We start from the raw sequence: 20,415 nt of genomic DNA, 5'->3' as shown, positions 1-20,415 counted from the left end.
CCTGCTCATGCTTTCACTCTCTAAATAAATAAATCTTTTAAAAAATAAAATAACTTAATTGTTTAAAAATAAGCAGGTTTTATAGAAAGATGAGTTTTTTATTCTCGGACATGGAAAAGTTTAATGAATAAGTACATTGTAAGAAGTATGTATACAGCTGTATTTGCTGCACATCTCAGGAGATACATATAAGTGCCATCAGGAAGGGAGCCGGTCTTAACAATAATGACATTTAAACCATCTCTGTGTCTGTGATACTGCTGTACTTCAAGCAGGGAAAAAAAAAAAAAAAAAAGGCAGCTATAACTGAATGACCAAGATTTTTCACTTTGTTTTCAAAGAATCTAGACAGGAAAGCATGTGTGCTCTTGGGGAAGTATCAGAAAGCCTGATGAGAGCAGCAAAAGCAGCTTCGTGAAGGATTCTGCATAACACTGTCCACTACTTTTCAGCCAGGTTCTTTACATTCTTCAGACCTCGTGTTGCTCACTCTCTGCTCCTCTCTCATTATCTTCATCTCTCAGCGATCTCAGACTCCACACCACTGCATGTTTCAGACGTGAGGCGCTAAACGTCTGAGGCGTCATGGTTCATAGCCCTTCCCATCTGAGCTTCCCATTGCCGGTTCCTCGGCTTCAGGAGGATGATGCCTCCAGTTTTGGGTTTTAAGGTTGGTTTAGATGATTGGCAGTTCACTACGTCACCGGAAACCTCTCTGGTACTTAGCAAATGGGACAGTTACAGATTGGAGGAATGGCCTTATAATTTTTACGTCTAGTTTTAAGTGTGTGCATGCACGTGTGTCTTTTGGGGTTTGAGGGGGTGAACAACATAAGGGTGGCAGAAAATATCCTGACAACTTACAGAGCAAACAGCTTGGGAAGAGTCCTTCAGACCCAAACAAAAGACCACCACTCACCAAAGTAGTGTTTGGAGTGAAGTTGGTTTTGATAGGGTGAAATATAGCAAAGCCCACCCTTGGGATAATCTGTGGGATAATATTCTGAAACAGCTCCTACAAATGTCTTTCTCATAACATGAAACATAGACTATGGCACTGGTTTAGGCAAAAATCCATTTTGAACAGTGGCATTGTACACAATCTTGTGGTGGTGGTGGTGTTAACACCACCTGAAATTCTGACCTGAGGATACTGACCTGAAATTCACAATTTTACTTAAAAAACTCACTTCAGTTGCTTTTGAATACCCCTAAAAGAGAAGTCTTTCATTCTATTTCAGAATGAGATGGAACAAATATAAATAATTGCTTTCAACTTGCCATGTTGCTGCGAAGTATCCTTTAGATGAAAAATTAATCTTCAAAACATGATATGTGACTTATTTCTCCATTTATCTCTGTATTTTAGGGAACACTGGGAACACATTTAAGATCGAACCAGTCCTGGGCATCATCACCGTTTCCAAAGAACCAGACATGACAACAACGGGTCAGTTTGTCCTGTCGGTCAAAGTCACAGACCAGGGTTCCCCGCCAATGTCTGCCACTGCAATTGTGCGCATTTCTGTTACCATGTCTGATAACTCTCACCCCAAGTTCACTCACAAAGACTACCAAGCAGAAGTAAATGAAAATGTTGATATTGGAACATCAGTCATTCTAATCGCTGCCATCAGTCAATCTACCCTCATTTATGAAGTCAAAGATGGAAACGTTGATGGGATCTTTACCATAAATCCATATTCTGGAGTCATCACCACCCGGAAGGCACTGGATTATGAGCGTACTTCCTCCTACCAGCTCATCGTTCAGGCCACTAACATGGCAGGCATGGCTTCCAATGCCACAGTCAATATTCAGATCGTTGATGAAAATGATAATGCCCCAGTTTTTCTCTTTTCTGAATATTCAGGCAGTCTGAGTGAAGCTGCCCCAGTCAATAGCATTGTCAGGAGCTCGGATAATAGCCCGCTGGTGATTCGAGCCACTGATGCCGACAGCAACCGGAATGCTCTGCTGGTGTATCAGATCGTAGAGTCCACGGCCAAGAAGTTCTTTACAGTGGACTCCAGTACAGGTGCAATCAGAACAATTGCCAACCTGGACCATGAAACTATTGCCCATTTCCATTTCCATGTCCACGTGAGAGATAGTGGCAGCCCCCAGCTGACAGCAGAGAGTCCTGTTGAAGTCAACATAGAGGTAATGGATGTGAATGATAACCCACCTGTTTTCACCCAGGCTGTGTTTGAGACTGTCTTACTTCTACCCACCTACGTTGGAGTGGAGGTTTTGAAAGTTAGTGCCACAGATCCTGACTCCGAGGTGCCCCCAGAACTGACATATAGCTTAATGGAAGGTAGCTTGGATCATTTCTTAATTGACTCAAATAGTGGAGTGCTCACCATAAAAAACAACAACCTCTCCAAAGATCACTACATGTTGATAGCTAAAGTGTCTGATGGAAAGTTCTACAGTACATCCATGGTCACCATCTTGGTTAAAGAAGCCATGGATAGCGGCCTCCACTTTACACAAAGCTTTTACTCGACCTCAATTTCAGAGAACAACACTAACATAACCAAAGTTGCTATTGTCAATGCCATTGGAAATCGCCTTAATGAGCCCTTAAAATACAGCATCTTAAACCCAGGAAATAAGTTCAAGATAAAATCTACCTCAGGGGTCATTCAGACCACTGGAGTCCCCTTTGACCGTGAAGAACAAGAGTTATACGAGCTGGTGGTGGAAGCCAGCCGAGAGCTGGACCATCTACGTGTGGCTAGAGTGGTGGTCAGGGTTAACATTGAAGACATCAATGACAATTCTCCAGTCTTTGTGGGCCTCCCTTACTATGCTGCTGTGCAAGTTGATGCTGAGCCCGGGACTCTAATTTACCAGGTGACAGCCATTGACAAAGATAAAGGTGCAAATGGAGAAGTGACCTATGTACTACAGGATGACTATGGCCACTTTGAGATTAATCCTAATTCAGGGAACGTTATTTTAAAAGAAGCATTCAACTCTGACTTGTCCAACATTGAGTATGAAGTCACCATCCTAGCCAAAGATGGTGGAAAACCCTCTTTATCCACCTCTGTAGAACTTCCCATCACAATTGTCAACAAAGCGATGCCTGTGTTTGATAAGCCCTTTTATACAGCATCAGTCAATGAAGACATTAGAATGGATACCCCCATTCTAAGCATCAATGCCACCAGTCCAGAAGGCCAAGGCATCATATACATCATTATTGATGGGGATCTTTATAAACAGTTTAACATTGATTTTGACACTGGGGTCCTGAAAGTGGTTAGCCCTTTGGATTATGAAATCACCTCTGTTTACAAGTTGACAGTAAGAGCCAGTGATGCCCTTACTGGTGCCAGGGCTGAAGTCACTGTTGACTTACTGGTTAATGATGTAAATGACAACCCCCCTATTTTCGATCAACCCACATACAATACGACGTTATCAGAAGCCTCTCTCATTGGAACACCTGTTTTGCAAGTTGTCTCTACTGATGCAGACTCAGAAAACAATAAAATGGTACATTACCAGATCGTCCAGGATACTTACAACAGCACAGATTATTTTCACATAGACAGCGCAAGTGGCTTGATCCTGACAGCGCGGATGCTGGACCATGAGTCAGTGCAACACTGCATTTTGAAAGTCAGAGCCACAGATAACGGCTTCCCATCACTGAGCAGTGAGGTCTTGGTTCATATCTATATCTCAGACATAAATGACAACCCTCCCATTTTTAATCAGCTCATATACGAATCATATGTGAGTGAATTAGCCCCCCGGGGCCATTTTGTAACCTGCGTTCAAGCCTCTGATGCAGACAGCTCTGATTTTGACCGCTTGGAATATAGCATTTTATCTGGGAATGACCGGACCAGCTTTCTGATGGACAGCAAGAGTGGCGTCATCACCCTGTCCAACCACCGGAAGCAGCGGATGGAGCCCTTGTACAGTCTCAATGTGTCAGTCTCTGATGGGTTATTCACTAGCACTGCACAGGTGCACATCAGGGTACTCGGGGCTAACCTGTACAGCCCTACCTTTTCCCAAAGCACCTACGTAGCTGAGGTGAGAGAGAATGCAGCCGCTGGGACAAAGGTCATTCACGTTCGAGCCACAGATGGGGATCCTGGGCCATATGGGCAGATCAGCTACGCTATCATCAACGACTTTGCCAAGGATCGATTCCTCATAGACAGCAATGGACAAGTCATCACAACAGAGAGGCTTGACCGGGAAAACCCTCTGGAGGGAGACATTAGTATTTTTTTGAGGGCCCTTGATGGTGGAGGGAGGACGACCTTTTGCACCGTGAGAGTGATCGTTGTGGATGAGAATGACAATGCTCCCCAGTTCATGACATTGGAATACAGAGCCAGTGTCAGGGCAGACGTTGGAAGAGGCCACTTGGTCACTCAAGTTCAAGCCATGGATCCAGATGATGGAGCAAATTCAAGGATTACTTATTCTCTATACAGCGAGGCCTCCGTCTCTGTGGCTGACCTCCTAGAAATCGATCCTGACAATGGCTGGATGGTCACTAAGGGCAATTTTAACCAGCTGAAAAGCACAGTGCTGTCATTCTTTGTCAAAGCAGTAGATGGGGGCATTCCAGTAAAGCACTCCCTTATCCCTGTCTATATTCATGTCCTGCCCCCTGAAACGTCCTTGCCTTCATTCACCCAGTCTCAGTATTCCTTCACTGTTTCAGAAGATACAGCCATTGGGAGCACGGTGGACACCCTGAGGATTTTGCCCAGTCAGAATGTCAGGTTCAGCACAGTTAATGGGGAACGGCCAGAAAATAACAAAGCGGGTGTCTTCATCATAGAGCAGGAAACAGGCACGATCAAGGTTGACAAACGCCTCGATCATGAAGTCAGCCCAGCATTCCACTTTAAAGTAGCAGCCACCATACCCCTGGACAAGGTAGACATTGTGTTTACTGTGGATGTAGATATCAAGGTACTGGACTTGAATGACAACAAGCCAGTCTTTGAAACTTCCAGCTACGAGACGATCATAATGGAAGGGATGCCTGTGGGCACCAGACTCACACAGGTCAGAGCCATCGATGCGGACTGGGGAGCCAATGGGCAGGTCACTTACTCCCTGCACTCAGATTCCCAGCCTGAAAAGGTCATGGAAGCCTTCAACATTGACAGCAACACAGGCTGGATCAGTACCTTGAAGGACCTGGATCACGAAACAGATCCCACCTTCACCTTCTCTGTGGTGGCCTCTGACCTTGGAGAGGCCTTCTCTCTTTCGTCCACAGCTTTGGTCTCTGTCAGGGTGACGGATATAAATGACAATGCGCCAGTCTTTGCCCACGAGGTGTACCGAGGGAATGTGAAGGAGAGTGACCCTCCTGGCGAGGTGGTAGCCGTCCTCAGCACTTGGGACAGAGACACTTCCGACATTAATCGCCAAGTGAGCTACCATATTACGGGTAAGTCAGCCACACTTGGCTTTCACTCTGTGTACTCTGCTCTCCCAAGAAAGTTGGGCAGTGGCAGGAGGTGAGAGTTGGAGAGAAAAAGGGAGATGAGATGGGGGTTGAGAGTAATAAAACCTTTCTGGGGCTGAGTAAAAGATCTCTGAGTGGGCAGGGTTTCTCAGTTGTTGGTTGTGGCTGAATGAGCCTTAGTTTGGAGTCCATTCCTTCACCTATGACACATTACCCAGATTGGTACCCAGTCCTTGAGCTGCTATATCGTTTAAAAAGGAGTCCAGCCAGGGCGCCTAGGTGCTCAGTCAGTGAGGTGGCTGCCTTCTGCTCAGGTCATAATCCAGGGTCCTGGGATGGAGCCCCGCATTGGGCTCCCTGCTTACTGGGGAGCCCGCTTCTCCCTTTGCCTTTGCCTGCCATGCCCCCTGCTTGTGCTCTTCTCTGTGTGTGTGTGTGTGTGTGTGTGTGTGTCAAAGGAAGGAAGGAAGGAGTCCAGCCAATTATCTCACTTGAAGAAATGAAAATAACAGCTTTGGGGTGGGGCACATGTATTTTTAACTCTAATCCTACTTCTTGTATTGGTAAGAAAAATAAATAGCTAGGGATCCTGGGTGGCTCAGTTGGTTAACCAACTGCCTTCATCTCAGGTCATGACCTCAGGGTCTTGGGATCGAGCCCCGCATCAGGATCCCTGCCCAGCGAGAATCTGCTTTTCCCTCTTCCTCTGCCCGCCCCCATGCTCTCTCAAATAAATAAATAAAATCTTGAAAAAAAAATCTAAAATAAATAAATAACTAGCTGATCCCAGTAAGCTTGACTCACAAGTTTCTCCCAGTGCTGAAAATTCCTATGCCTGCACACGTACATACCTGTACCAATTAAAGGGCGTGGTTTGACCTTTTACTAAAACTCTTAAGTTATAACTCTAAATCAAAGGGTATTTCTCCACTTCCTCATATCAGGGAGATCATATGATAGTTGTCTTTCTCTGCTTGACTTATTTCGCTAAGCATGATATGCTCTAGTTCCATCCATGTTGTCGCAAATGGCAAGATTTCATTTCTTTTGATGGCTGCATATAAGTGGTGATGCAACATGGAGGTTTAAGTGGGTAGGAGAAGAATAAATGAAACAAGATGGGATTGGGAGGGAGACAAACCATAAGTGACTCTTAATCTCACAAAACAAACTGAGGGTTGGTGGGGGGAGGGGGTTTGGGAGAAGGGGGTGGGATTATGGACATTGGGGAGGGTATGTGCTTTGGTGAGTGCTGTGAAGTGTGTAAACCTGGTGATTCACAGACCTGTACCCCTGGGGATAAAAATATATGTTTATAAAAAAATAAAAAATTTAAAAAAAAAAAGGGTATTTCTCCTGATAACTCAGTTTTCTTGGATCCCTTTTTTGTCTTTCCTGATAATAAGTAGCAGTTCAGTGGAAAAGCCAAACTAGATCAAGGAAGTCACCCAGAGCGGACCAAAAAAGTGTCACTGTTGCGAGGGGGAAAGGATTTCATGTCAGTGTCACTGAGCAGGGGTAGCTTCCTGGGAGTGACTGGCTTGAAACTGCAAGTGGAAAGGTTGGTGGGACAGGAGTAGTCTTCCTAAAAACGATTGAAGTGTTTTAAAGCTAGTATTTTGATGTTGTGACATTCAAAGGCAGAACATAAGCAAAGTGCCAAAAGATTTTAAAGAATCCATCAATACTTGTAGTCAGGTGGCTTCCCTTTAGAAAAACTACATTATTCAAAGTGAAAAATGAATTAATTAGAATGCCCTCAGGACACAGAATCTGCTTAAGTACGTTAGTGGGAAAGTTAATTAATCACTGCAGAATAAGATCCACGGGAGAGCATGTGTCAGTGCTTGGGAGAGGCACTCTTCCGCGTCACTCCTCTCCTGTTTCTTCCTGGAACTATTTTCCTGACGGTGCTTTCTGTTTAAACTCTGTATGCATTGGTGCATTATCTGATGCCTTCCCTTTTTTTCATTAAAATGTATATTTCTGCAGAAAAGACAGGAGCCGTAGTGGCAAGGGCAGAAAAGTGAGCAAAGACTCACTTGCATTTATTGGCATTCAGTTTCAGACAAAAAGCTTTTTAGAGATTCTGAGGGATACTTTCCTATTGGAAAGGCTTGCTGAATGTTCAGCTTTAATTATTTATCCTTCGTCTCTGAATTGTCAGTGGATGATTTAAAGGGACCCTCCCATCAACTCTACCAAAGTAATAAGAACAGAGTAGCTTAAAGCTACTGTTACTATTAGACCTGCCAACCACCAACCGATTTTAATTAGATTTAACTTTTGCTCTTGATGTAACACAACTTGGCTGTGCTGCCGCAGTTTAACAAAGGACCATTAATCATTTTATTTAACAAAAGATGTGGGCCTGCACTGAAAGCATTTAAGAAAGAGGTTAAATTTGTGCATGCTAAAGTAATATTCAACTGAAGCATAATTGAATCCTAGCCAGTGGTGAAGGAAAGTGATATCCCAGGGAGGACCCTGAGCCTTGCCAGAGCCGGTTTTTCAACCTCAACGCTATTGACATTTGGGACTGGATGAGTCTTTGTTGTAGGTGGCCGCTCTGTGCATTGTAGGATGGATGCCTGGCAGCATCTCCGGCCGCTGCCCAAGAGACTCCAGTTAGCCCCATCCTCACCCGCCGGGGGATGCTATTGTGACATTCAAAAATATCTCCAGATGTTGACAAATGTCCCGGCGGGGGGCGGGGGGGGTCTTCCAGCTGAGAGCCACTGCCCTAGAGGAATATACGGCCCTCATCATTTCTGTACCGTCTACCCCCAATATGGTTCATTTATCCCGCGGCTGCTCATTTATCCCGCGGAGGCCCCTGGACTGACACCGCCCCACGCCTGAGCAGTGAGAAGTGCAGCGGGGCACTAAATTTCCTGTACTTCCGCCTCAGTCTCTCTGGCAGGACCCAAGTCTTGGCCCTCTGCTCCTTGAAAGATTCACTGTGAGAAGCTGAGATGGCTCCGCTCAGCCAGGAAGCAGTATATACGCTTTCCTTATTTATTTGTTTAGGGTCGGTCTTCCCCCACTAGAATGTGCGCTCCAACCCAGGAGCGGGGATTTGTGTCAGTTTTGTCCGCCGCTTTAGCCTTACTGCCCAGAACAGTGCCTGGACTGGAGCAGGTGATAGATACTTGTTAAATGCCCAACGAAAATAGTGTTGATCTAACTGGCTTTCGGGCTTCTTGCCAGTAGTCTTGTGCAGCCTTCCTCCATGATGTGAGTGACACTGTTTGCCTCTTTAACATTAGAAGGTCAAAGCAGCTGTCTTCTCCTTTCCTCTTCCTGTCTTGTCCACGCAGCTTTTTGTCTCCAGGTAACCTAATGATGTGGGGAAGTCATATTGCTGGGACCACTGTCGGTGGTGTCGTATCCTAAAAAGCTGTTCTACTGCATCTCTTCTCCTTTTCTTCTGCGATCACCAGTGTCACTCTGATAAATTTCATCTAATTGCAGCGTTTATATTTGAACCACTTGTTCCGTGACCCCTGGTTTGGGCCATTTAGTACTGATGGGTCTTCCTCTGTCATGCAAACTTTTTTCCCCCAAACACCCATGCTGGTAAGATGCACGAAGCTGTATGAGAGAGTTTTCATTAAATGATTCCTTAATAGAACTGACTGCATTCCCTTGATTGCATAATCACCAGCTAATGAAATTGTCTTGGTAACAAGAGCTATAGTGTATCACATCCTCTCTTGAGACAAAGTGCAAAGACAATTGTATCATCCCGGGAAGAGGATTGATTGTTCGCAGTTTGAATTTGATTGTCCTTCAGGGGGACTAAACAAGAGATCATCTCCAGCTTCTCTAGTGCATTCTGTTCTCTTGGAAAGTTACTGTTTGACAGTCCTTACAAGTGAAGCATATAAATATCGTGCTTTGTTGAAAGAGAATCAGAAGGAAGTGACTGTCTTTTTTTTTTTTTTTCAGTTTTGTAAACGATACAATCGGCAGACCAGCTGGATGACCCCACACGGGCCTCTCAGTGGAGGCGTAGATCAAAGCTTTTCATTGCACATCTTCAAAAATGTTTTTTTCACTACAGGAGGGAACCCCCGAGGAAGGTTTGCCCTGGGCCTGGTGCAGAGTGAATGGAAGGTCTATGTGAAGAGACCTTTAGATAGAGAAGAACAAGACATTTACTTCCTCAATATCACTGCCACCGACGGGCTTTTTGTCACCCAGGCCATGGTGGAAGTGACCGTCAGTGATGTGAATGACAACAGCCCAGTGTGCGATCAGGTGAGATATGTGCAAATGTCTTATATATATTGCTGCTTTTTACTCTGCCCTTCTAAAATTAAATCAGAGCCCATTTCATTTTTCTCCTTAGGGTCAAGCTCCTTTCTGTGCTTTTCTCCTTAAATTAGTGAGCTCCATTTGGATGCCAGAGGGCAGGAAAAGGCACAGGTGGGAAGTTCAGATACCTAATTTTGCCCACCCTCCAAAAAAAAAAAAAAAAAAAACCCAAAACAAAACCTTAAAATTAAATAGTGTTTAAGGAATCATAAGAGACCTAATGACATAAGGACTTAGGTCTAAATCACTGATTCTATAAAAGAAAAATGGACCACCCAAAAGCAGAAATTGTTTTTCTAATAAGTTTGCACAGCTGGTTAGTGCCAATGTTGGTTATGAACCCAGGTCTCCAGGCAATTCATGAAATAGCTTGTCCATCACAATACAAAACATGACAGCCAACACAAGGTACCAGTAGCAAATTTTATTTTCTTTTTTACTGAACTTAAATCACTGTTAATTTACCTTTGCCTTACTATGTGGACCAAGAGACAATATTGGTAGTCTATAGCTTAGAAAACCATTGCAAATAGATTGACTCTAGCATACGAATGCCAGACATGGAACTCTTTAAAGAGTGGAAGGGTCCAAAGAATCTCTGGTGCTTAACAGAAAAGGGGATCGTGATCAACACGTAGCGGGACCTTTGTCTGCTTTCTTCACCCTTGTAGTCCTAGCATCTTAATCATACCTAGCACATGGAGGGACTCAATCAGTATTTGTCGAATGAATGAGATTGGCCGGGGACTAGGGCAGGGCAAAAGACATACACATTTCATCATATATTGTAAGATAGCTCTGTAGTGAAAGGAGAAATAGCCAGAGCTAAATTATATGAATGCATTTTTAAAGAAACCATTTATAATGTGAAAGATGGCTATCGCCTCACAAATACTAATGACTTCATTACCTTTCTTTACTTTGGCAGGTTGCATATACAGCATTATTTCCTGAAGACATTCCGTCAAATAAAATTATCCTGAAAGTCAGTGCCAAGGATGCCGACATTGGGTCCAATGGAGATATACAATACTCACTCTATGGATCTGGAAATAACGAATTTTTTCTAGATCCAGAAAGTGGTAAGGTGAAATGTATTCCTTGGGGAAATGCCATTGCTAATCCGTGAGAAAAGTTGAATTCTCATGTGGTGTCATCACTAGTGGGTAGTTAGCATACAAGAACTTTGATATGATGCCCTTGCTCTCTAGGACCCTAAAAAATGCTAGTCACACTTGGTGTCTGAAGATGTATTTGGCCTATAAAATTTGCCCTGACTTTCCTTACATTTATTAGCATCAAGTAATCAGATGTGGTTTTCCTGTTTTTCATAGCTGATTTAGGCATCTGCTCTGTAAAGAATATAGAGTTACATCACAAATATAAGTTGCAAACCAGACAGCAGTGCATAGGAAGGAAGAGTTTTTCTCTCTTGAAATCCCTTTTGGGTCCCTTCCCAATGCTTATTAATACACTTGTCTGGTTTTTATTAAATATTCCTGCCTAGTTTCTCCAAAGCTATGAGCTCTCAGATTAGCCTTGATATTCAGGCAAAATTTATAAGGTCAGAGGTTGGGTATGTTAACGGCAGATGCCCACATTGAGGGTCAGAGCTAATGGAAAAGACATTTCTTAATGGAGGTATGTCATTTCAGTGCTGTATACTGGATGGCTCGTCCAATGGCAAATTTTAAATGAGGTGTAAAGACTGAATAATTTGCACATTTCCAATGTTGTGTTTGGTCCTAATGAATAATAACTAACTATTGAGTCTCCAAAGATGATGGCTTCTCCCTGCCCCTCTCCCGTGTCAGCTGGGTCCTACTAGGAAGCACTTAGCTATACGGAAATATACTGCTTGGCTACATAGACCTAGCAATTATTTATTAAATAGCTAACATTCATTGAGTAACTAGTAGATATAAAAGCACTTGATGGGATATCTGCGATAGGCTGCAGAACCAGCCATGTCCACGGGATATCATAAGCCAGTGGGAAACACAGACCAGTAAGCTAATAATGATAATAATAATAATAATAGGCAGAATGAGATGAGTATCCTAGAATGGTATATTAAGGGAGTTATATCTGGGCACAGAGGAAAAAGGCACTGATATTCTCACAAGGGGGAAGAGGAAACTGTTTTAAAGAAGAGCTAGCATCTCAAACGAGGCAGGATTCTAGAAACGAAAGTAGGTTCCTGCAGGCCGTAGCGGCGGCAGGAACAGCGAACACAACACAGCCGGGGAGGGCCGCTTGTGACATTGTCCCTGGCAAGAAGAGTTGTGGAAGGGCTGGTGATGGGCGGAGGAACTGCAGGCCAATCGTGGGGGGTCCCTGAGGCCCCAATGAAAAACCCCTGGAAGTTTCTGAGCAGGAGAAGGAAGTAGTCCAAACCGTGTTTGAGAACTGGCCTCAGCAAGGAGTCCACAGAAGGAAATGCTTTATAAGCCTAGATGGCTTGGTTGGAAGAAGGTCTACTAATTGTATTTAACAATAATTATACTTCAGGAGTCATACTTTTCCCCAAATCGCGTTTATTCGGGTCTGTCTCTGCTCGTTGCCATTGTCCATTGAAATTTAAACAACCACCTCGAGTCTCCACAGGGACTGATGCCCAGCACGAGCATAGATGACCCAGTGGATAAAGTGCAGACATGACTTACCTGCCGATCCAAACTCTGCAAATATTCCTCCACCAAGAGTCCTCCCCCCAACAACCACAGGCCCTTCTATATCTCGGCAAGTCAGGTTTACCCCATCACGACAGAATTCCTTCCAGACCTTTTTCTGCTAAAACCAGCTTCTGCTTTGATTGTTTCCCTCTAAAACATGGAGTAAAAAGATACTGAGTCTCTGGAAGCAGAGACCCAGCCCCTTCTGGGTCTGTGGATTATTGACATGTCTGACCACAGGAGAACTAAGGATGCTCGTCCATTCGCTATGTTTTTTCTGAAAATCGAGCAGAAATCTAGAGACATGCTTTGCTGGTCCCCAGAGCATGTTTTCAGAGGTTTCAAGGGGGCATAGAGCCTTCCAAGGTAGCCAAAAGAAGGAAATCCTGATACCAGAGGTTTCACAATGGGATTAATTAATTTAAAGGCCACACAGTTGATTTGTTGTTGCCTCGAGAATCCCATAAATGTTTCCCTGGTGCTTAACATTGAATTTCCTCTGTCTTTCGAAGTATGAGACACCTTGGCCAAATGTCATTGCTCCTTCCTGTGTTGGGGATTCTTTATAAACTTGGTTCTCTGCTCTTCAAAGAAAGAGGGTTTTTTGAAAAGCCAGGCCATTTATTTTCACAGGTGAGTTAAAAACCTTGGCTCTCTTGGACCGGGAAAGGGTCCCCATGTACAGCCTGACTGCCAGGGCCACTGACGGAGGTGGTAGGTTCTGCCAGTCCGACATCCACCTGATCCTGGAGGACGTGAATGATAACCCACCTGTGTTTTCTTCCGACCACTACAATGCCTGTGTCTATGAGAACACAGCCACTAAGGCCCTGTTGACCAGAGTACAAGCTGTGGATCCTGACGTTGGTAAGTCAGTTGCATTGATGGAATGCCTTCATGTTTTATGCACTTGGCATATCTTCACCTTTCCTTTGGTGTCACCAGCCGACCTGGGTTCCTTGGCATTAAACCAATGACCACATGTCAGCTCTTCTCCTGATACACTTCACATGTGCACAAGAACTCTGCAAGGTGTCCTCCCCACTTTCCAGCATCTAAAGAAGTGATGCTTTTAATGTCCTTGCCTTTTAACAAAGAGTTTGGGATTTGTTGGCTTTTTTAACCTTTAGAATAAAAATAATAGCTTTCCTATTTGCCCATTCCTCCTGAACACAGTTAAAATGCTGTGTCGCGTGGCCAAAAGAATTCATTTCCATTTCTATAAAGAATTGCATCACATGCTTCAGCTGACATATGACAATCGCGATTTATGAGAGAGCCCCTTAGTGCAAAGAACAATTACTAAATGGGCTGCCGGTCCAATGTCAATTTTTTTTTAACTGCCGCTTTCCAATAGTCTTTTGGTCACATAGATCCTGACGTTACTAGGCAGAGCGAGGGTGGTGGAAGTAAGAAGGAATTTGAAGTGAAAGTTGCTAATAAAGTTTGTGTTCAAATCCACTTTGCATAATGAGATGGTGGGTTAGAGAAGACTGGAGTTAATTGCAGGTAGTCCTTTGGAGAATGCATAAGTTATCGAGGTGACTGCATGATGGAGTGTAAATACAAAAGGGCATATAGAGAGCCTCTTGCGTGTGCATTTTAAGAGCTATAAATCAGAGGACAAGAGAATGATGGGGTGTGTCTGCGATGCTAAACAGGCCTTTATAGAATTCAGTGTCTTATTGCTTAATTCTGAATTGAAAGAAAAATTATTGGACTAATGGAAAAGTAAATATATGATAATTAGTTGAAAACAAGCATAGAACCTGGGGTCTCTGCATATTTCCCCTTCAAGAAATTAGTGGCTACTTCAAATTATTGCTCTTATCTCATTAACGTAATTTTCCAGGCGAAGAACCAACCCTTTAAAAGTCTGCATATTATGTAAAGCTTGGTAAAAAATGGTGAGCAGGTAAAGACTCATTTGGGATTTATAATTATGGAGTACCTACAGATACTCTTTTTTTTTCTCTTTGTAACTGTATTTCAAGTTCCTTCCAAAACAAGGCCCCAAGCACCCAGGTTCATGTATGTCCCTCACCTTGCTCCACCGCTGTCTTGTACAAATACTCTTTTTTAAAGGATCATTAGAAAACATTCTCTGGACTTGTAGGAGGAGACTTCTGGGGGGAAAACATAGATGGAAATTATGCAAATAAATCTTGTCATAATTTAAATTTGAGAATGTGTAGTTGAGCCATAGATGAAATGTTAAGATTGATTTTTTTTAATTAAGTTATATTAAAATCCTAATTTTTAAAAATTGAAATGATTCTACTCATTTCCTTCATGAAGGAGTTGGGTCAGTTCTGTCTCCCAGAGATTGAAGAGAGAAGGAGCCTGATTAGTGCACAGGGTAGCATGACCAGTGGACAGTGGGGGGATGTTACGGGCTCCCAGATGTGGCTTGTACTGAAGAACATACAGTTAGCTCCATCCTCCTTTTTGCTTCTTCTGAGTCAGCCATCCAGGTTGGGAGTTGGGGCAGAGGGATGACTAGACTCTGGGCCTTTAGCTGGAAAGAGATGATAAAGCCTTGAAAGGACCAAAACCAGAATAATGATCTCATCAGCACCTGCCTTTGCTCATTTGCACTCATTAGCCAAAGTCTCACGTTCAGCTCTTCAGGTAGATCCTGAGGTTGTGAGTGCTGCTCATGTAATAAACTTTCCCCAGCCGTAGTGTCTGTCTCCGAAAAATTCTAGCATAGCAACCTGGTTTCTATTTCTCAGTTTTCGTACAACTCATTGAGCTATAAAAAAATAAAAGAACCGAGATAGCTAAAACAAACAAATGAACACATGAAAATGCAGAGTAGGCACCTGACCATGTCTCAGGCCGAGGAAGTGGGTGTGCCAGTCCTGGCCAGAGCCTGCAGAGGAATTCCAACAACGGAGGCATCAGTCTCAGCTTTCATCAAGCCAACTTCCTCTGAGTCCCTGGGCATCAGTGTGGCCTCGGCCATTTTCTTTAGCAGCCCGATCAGAACACTTTCTTTCTCATCTGTCATGACAGACCACAGAGGAGCTTGAACTGTGTACTGAGATCACCAGCTCATCCAGTGGACAGTTCATTTCGGGGCCAAGTTGAACCTCTGAGCCAAAGCTGAGTTTGCACATTCATCATGAGACTGAATCCAGCCCTCTGGTGTCTTTAGTTTGGCTTAATGGTGTTCTAAAAAGTTTGACCCCGTTGTCAATAAATGTCAGGAGATTTTTATTCAAAATTCCAGTTTCTAGCATATTATCAAAACAGCAACAGCCCTCAGAAGACTTCAGGTACACAGCTCCATAGTGACAGGAGTTGTAGGAGAAGCAGGAGCATCACTTACCCACTCTATTTCCAGCCACTTCGATTAATGTTAATTATTAACATTAATTTAATTAATTATCTAAGAATTAATTAATTAAATTGACTGATTAATTTGATTGGTTATAAATTGAGTTAATTAATTTAATTAATTATAAATTAATTAATTATAAATTAATTGATTTATGTTACTGCCTGACCCCTTTCTTGTCCTCTTTGGGACAAGAAAATAGCTGATTTTTTAAAAAATTTTATTTTGAAATAGTAAGAGGTTTATAGGCCGTTGCCCAAAAAAAAAAAAAAAAAAAAATGTACAGAAAGTCACATGTACCTTTCACCCAGCACTTTCCCCCAGTGAGGACATCTTGTATAATGTAGTGCACTATCTGATTTGGTGTGTGCATGTGTATGTGTGAGTGTCTAGTTCTATACAATTTTATCACTTGTGTAGCTTCATGTAACCACCATCACAGAGTTCCCCCCTGTCATCCCTTCATCACCACACCAACCTCCTCCTGGTGCTTCCTTCCCAAACTCTAACTCGCTAGCAACCATTAATCTCCATATATATAATTTTATTATTTCAAAAACATTATTTAAAAAGAATTATATGATTTATCATTTTCTGAGATTGGCTTTTTTCATGAAACAAAGATCCATCCCAGTTGCCCATTCCCTTGAGATTCGCCCCAATTGGTTTTTGGTCCGAGGAAAGAACATTGGCTCCATCTGTGTAGATGATGGGACTGTTTGGTTCATGAAACTTCTTTTGTTCAGCATATTCTTTTACCTGAAGATATAAATTACTTCATCACCATTTAGCTACAGCATATACTAAGTCACTGTAAATTACAGAGAAAAGACAAGGGCATATTCCTCTGAAATCTGATTCTATAACTTCATGAATTCAAAGCTTTTATATAGACTTGCTAAACTTTCTTAGTCTGATTTTCTAATTTGAAAAAATATTACTACTTTTAGCCAAACATCTCTTTCCTATGCTGAATTCATTATTCATAATACAACCAGACTAATGTTAGAATAATTGCCTACGTTAGGAACAAAATCAAAACAGAGGAGGACAAGATAAATTCAACACCCACTTTATGAGCTCTAAGAAATAGTATGGCAACTGTCTAGATTTTAATATCAAAGCTTCAGTCTTCCTGTAAAATGGAAATATCCTCAATCCCATAAACTAATGGCATGACTTTATGACCTAACATGCTTAAAAATGTGATCCTTTGAGTAAAGATTAGGGGACCTTTTGTTGTACTACCTCTTTGGGGTTAATATCTCCCTATTTAGTCTACCTCATATAGATAGAATTTGTGTCCAGCTTCCTAATTTTGAGGGTTTTCTAAGCTAACAAAGGAAACATGCAGTGATGAATATCAGAGCTAAAGTCTGTGACCATTTTAGGCAAAGTTATATGAAAATAAAATGTAAACATGCTCTACAAAATATGCTATAGCTCATGATTTATTGAGAGGACAATTTCCAACATATTTGAGATGAAAGAAGACATATTTTTCCTCTTATGGACCGAGGACATAAAACAAAGAAAGGTTCTAATAAGCAACTCACTTACTTCTTTCTTATTGACTATTTCCTGCAAGGGTTGGAACATCTTTTAGGGATTTCAGAGAAACTTGGGGACTCATAACACATATTACAATTATTTGCCATTCAATTTAACAGAAATTTAGTGAGTAGCTATGTAGAAGACACTACAGAAGGTATATGTGCTGCCGAAGCGAGCACAAGACACTACAGAAGGAAACGCAAGATTCTCCATGATGAGGAATATGCAGTGCCAGGCCTCAGGTCATATGCAGGAATGAAGAACATGAATCAGGAGCACACACACATTTAACAAAAGGCAGAGCTCCCAGAGCGAATAAGATTTCAACAGGCAGGGGTAGGAAGGCATTAGGAAGACAGGAACCATGAGGATAAGCTTGTGAAGTTGGAACATATGGACTCAACTCAATAACTGGGAGATTATCATGTTAGCCGGGATGGAAAGAAGTAAATGAGATGAGAAAAGTCATCTGGGCTTGACTGTGGTGGTTCAAACAGGCCAGGATAGTGTACTTAAACCAATCAGTGGAAAAGAGCTACTGAGTACTTCTGAGAAAAGAACTCATCAATTCTAGGTTTGGGAAATGCTAATCTGACAGAAGCCTCTAAATTGAAGGTGAGGAAAGCTCCCAGGAAGGTATTGGAAAAGACCACAAGGGCCAAAATTAGAGTTGTGGCTTTGGGATTTAAAAAGTAGGAGCATGGCCATTACCCAAAGTGACTCTCGTGGCATAGGAGAAAAGGTGGAGGGGTGGAAGGGGAGCAGCCCTCCCCACCAGTACACCAGCAGAGGCCATAGCTGGACCTCTCAGCTAGCCACACCAGTGCACCCACAGCTGTCACAGCCCAGCCACACAGTCCACACAGGTGACACCCCTGTAGTACCTGATTCTGGACACCAGCAGGGGCCCTCTACATAAGGCCACTCCTTCAAGACTGGGAGACACAGCTGATCCACCTAACACAAAAACACAGAGGGGGTGCCTGGATGGCTCACTTGATTAATCATCTTCCTTCTGCTTGGGTCATGATCTTGGGGTCCTGGGATCAAGCCCCATATCAGGCTCCCTGCTTAGCAGGGAGTCTACTTCTCCCTCTCTCTCTGGCTCCACCCCCCCCTTGCTCATGCTCTCTCTCTCAAATAAATAAAATCTTTAAAAAAAAAAAGTGAGAGAGAAGAGAAGAAAAGGAACACTGAGAGCCAACAAAATGACATGGCAGGGATTATGATCCAAATGAAAAAAATTTTTTAAACCTAGAATTAAAAGAACCAGAAATAAGCAATCTACCTTATAAGGAGTTAAAATAATGGTCAAAAAGATCCTCACTGGACTGAAGAGTGGAAGAACAGAGTGAGAACTTTAACAAAGAAATAGAAAATATAAAAGAGAACCAGTCAGAGTTGAAAAATATAGTAACTGAAATGAAAAATAGAGGGAATCAGCAGCAGATTAGATGATGCAGAGGAATGAATCGGTGAGCTACAAGACAGGGTAACAGAAAGCACCCAAACTAAAGAGCCAAAAACAGAATTTTAAAGAATGAGGGTAGTTTAAGTGACCTCTGGGACAATATCAAGCATGTTGCATATAACATTTGCATTATAGGGGACTCAGAAGGAGAAGAGACAGAGAAAGGGGTAGAAAACTGATTTGAAGAAATAATAGCTAACAACTTCACTAACCCAGGGAAGGAAATAGACATCCAGGTCCAGGAGGCACAAAAAGCCCCAGCAAGATGAACCCAAAGAGGTTCACACCATAACACATAATAATTAAAACCAGCAGGGAGTGCGCTTCAAGGGCTTAAAGAAAAGTGAGAGGAATTCACCAAGAAATGAGAAGAAATGCCTCTCCCAGTGAGGGCTGTGTAGGTGGTGCATTACATTAAGGAATGAATTAACAGAAAATACAGAAAGTCTCTCTTAGAGTCTTCCAGAATGATGCCTTTCCCTCTAAAGTGAATGGTTAGGTCCTCATATTAACAGAGTACAGGAAAGAGACAGAAAAAGTGATGATCTTGTGGCAGAACTTTCCTATTTTGACTCAAATATTTGTATTGCCACAGCCCTTAGAATTCTTACTTTTGTGCTGTCATTCACTATAATAATGTAAACTTGCTGTTCATGTTGGGGGTTCATTTTCTGAGTATTTAATGAGGGAGTTGATATGGCTCCTGCGCTGTGCTCTCATGGAGCAGATACTGGAATGAATTTGTTTTTCCAAAGCACCAATCTTGTCAGAGGAACTGAATGGCTGGCCCCGTATCTTGGAGCATTATTTGTTCCAAGAGGGTAGCTCCTTATGAAGGAGCAGAGATTATTTATTGAGTAATGTTCATAAAAATAACCCATGCGGGTTGTTAAGCAGAGATCTTTCTGCCAAACCACATTACATGGATCTCTCCCATTGTTTTTTAATCTCTTCTGACTCATCCTAGCCTTGTGTATGTGCCACTTACTGAGAGCCATGAAAAGTGATCTGGGAAGAAAAGTCAAGAGAAGAGATAAGTTCTCAGCAAAGTATTGTGGAGTAGGTGCTGGAACTATGACAGAAAAGCACGCTGAGAGCTCTGGGCTAGCAGATTCCTACATCTTCATGGGACAAACTCAAGGGAGTGTCATTCACATCAATCTATAAGGACCTCACTGCATCCTTAGGCTCACATGTTCTTTCCTTGGTGTATGTAGTAGAGAAAGAAAGAGCTCTCTCTGTCTTCCTCTTCTTATAGACCACGAATCTTATTAAATCAGGACCCCAACCTTATGACCTCATTTAACTTAATATCTCCTAAAAGCCCCATCTCCAGATACAGTCACATCAGGATTAGGACATCAACATATGGATTTCAGGGAGACACAATTCTTTGCATAGAACTCTCTCTCGCTCCTTTGAATGACTCACCTTGGGGAAGAGAGCTATGATATCGAGGCAGGTCTATGAGAAGCCCACATGACAAAAGACTGAATCCCTATTGGCAACTAGATGAGGGAGCTTGAAAGTGGACCCCTACCTCCATTTGAGCCTTCAGATGAAGGTGCAGCCCCACTCAACAGGGAAATGA

The 20,415-nt window shown here is 42.7% G+C and overlaps 1 protein-coding gene across 2 annotated transcripts in view; it reads left to right on the top strand.

Annotated features, from left to right (window-relative positions):
• Nucleotides 1-20,415, top strand: part of FAT3 (FAT atypical cadherin 3) — a 652,787-nt gene that overhangs the window by 557,031 nt on the left and 75,341 nt on the right. For both annotated transcript variants that reach the window (XM_082683341.1, XM_082683340.1), the window contains 4 exons: nucleotides 1,370-5,443; nucleotides 9,528-9,724; nucleotides 10,710-10,863; nucleotides 13,090-13,323. In XM_082683341.1, coding sequence (XP_082539467.1) covers nucleotides 1,370-5,443; nucleotides 9,528-9,724; nucleotides 10,710-10,863; nucleotides 13,090-13,323 — 4,659 coding nt within the window. The remainder of the gene's footprint in view (nucleotides 1-1,369; nucleotides 5,444-9,527; nucleotides 9,725-10,709; nucleotides 10,864-13,089; nucleotides 13,324-20,415) is intronic.

Source organism: Mustela nivalis (assembly GCF_964662115.1).
Source record: "Mustela nivalis genome assembly, chromosome: 9".
NCBI classification, from domain to species: domain Eukaryota; kingdom Metazoa; phylum Chordata; class Mammalia; order Carnivora; family Mustelidae; genus Mustela; species Mustela nivalis.
The sequence above is the reverse complement of the archived record's forward strand: the minus strand, read 5'-3'. Positions and strand labels throughout refer to the sequence as shown.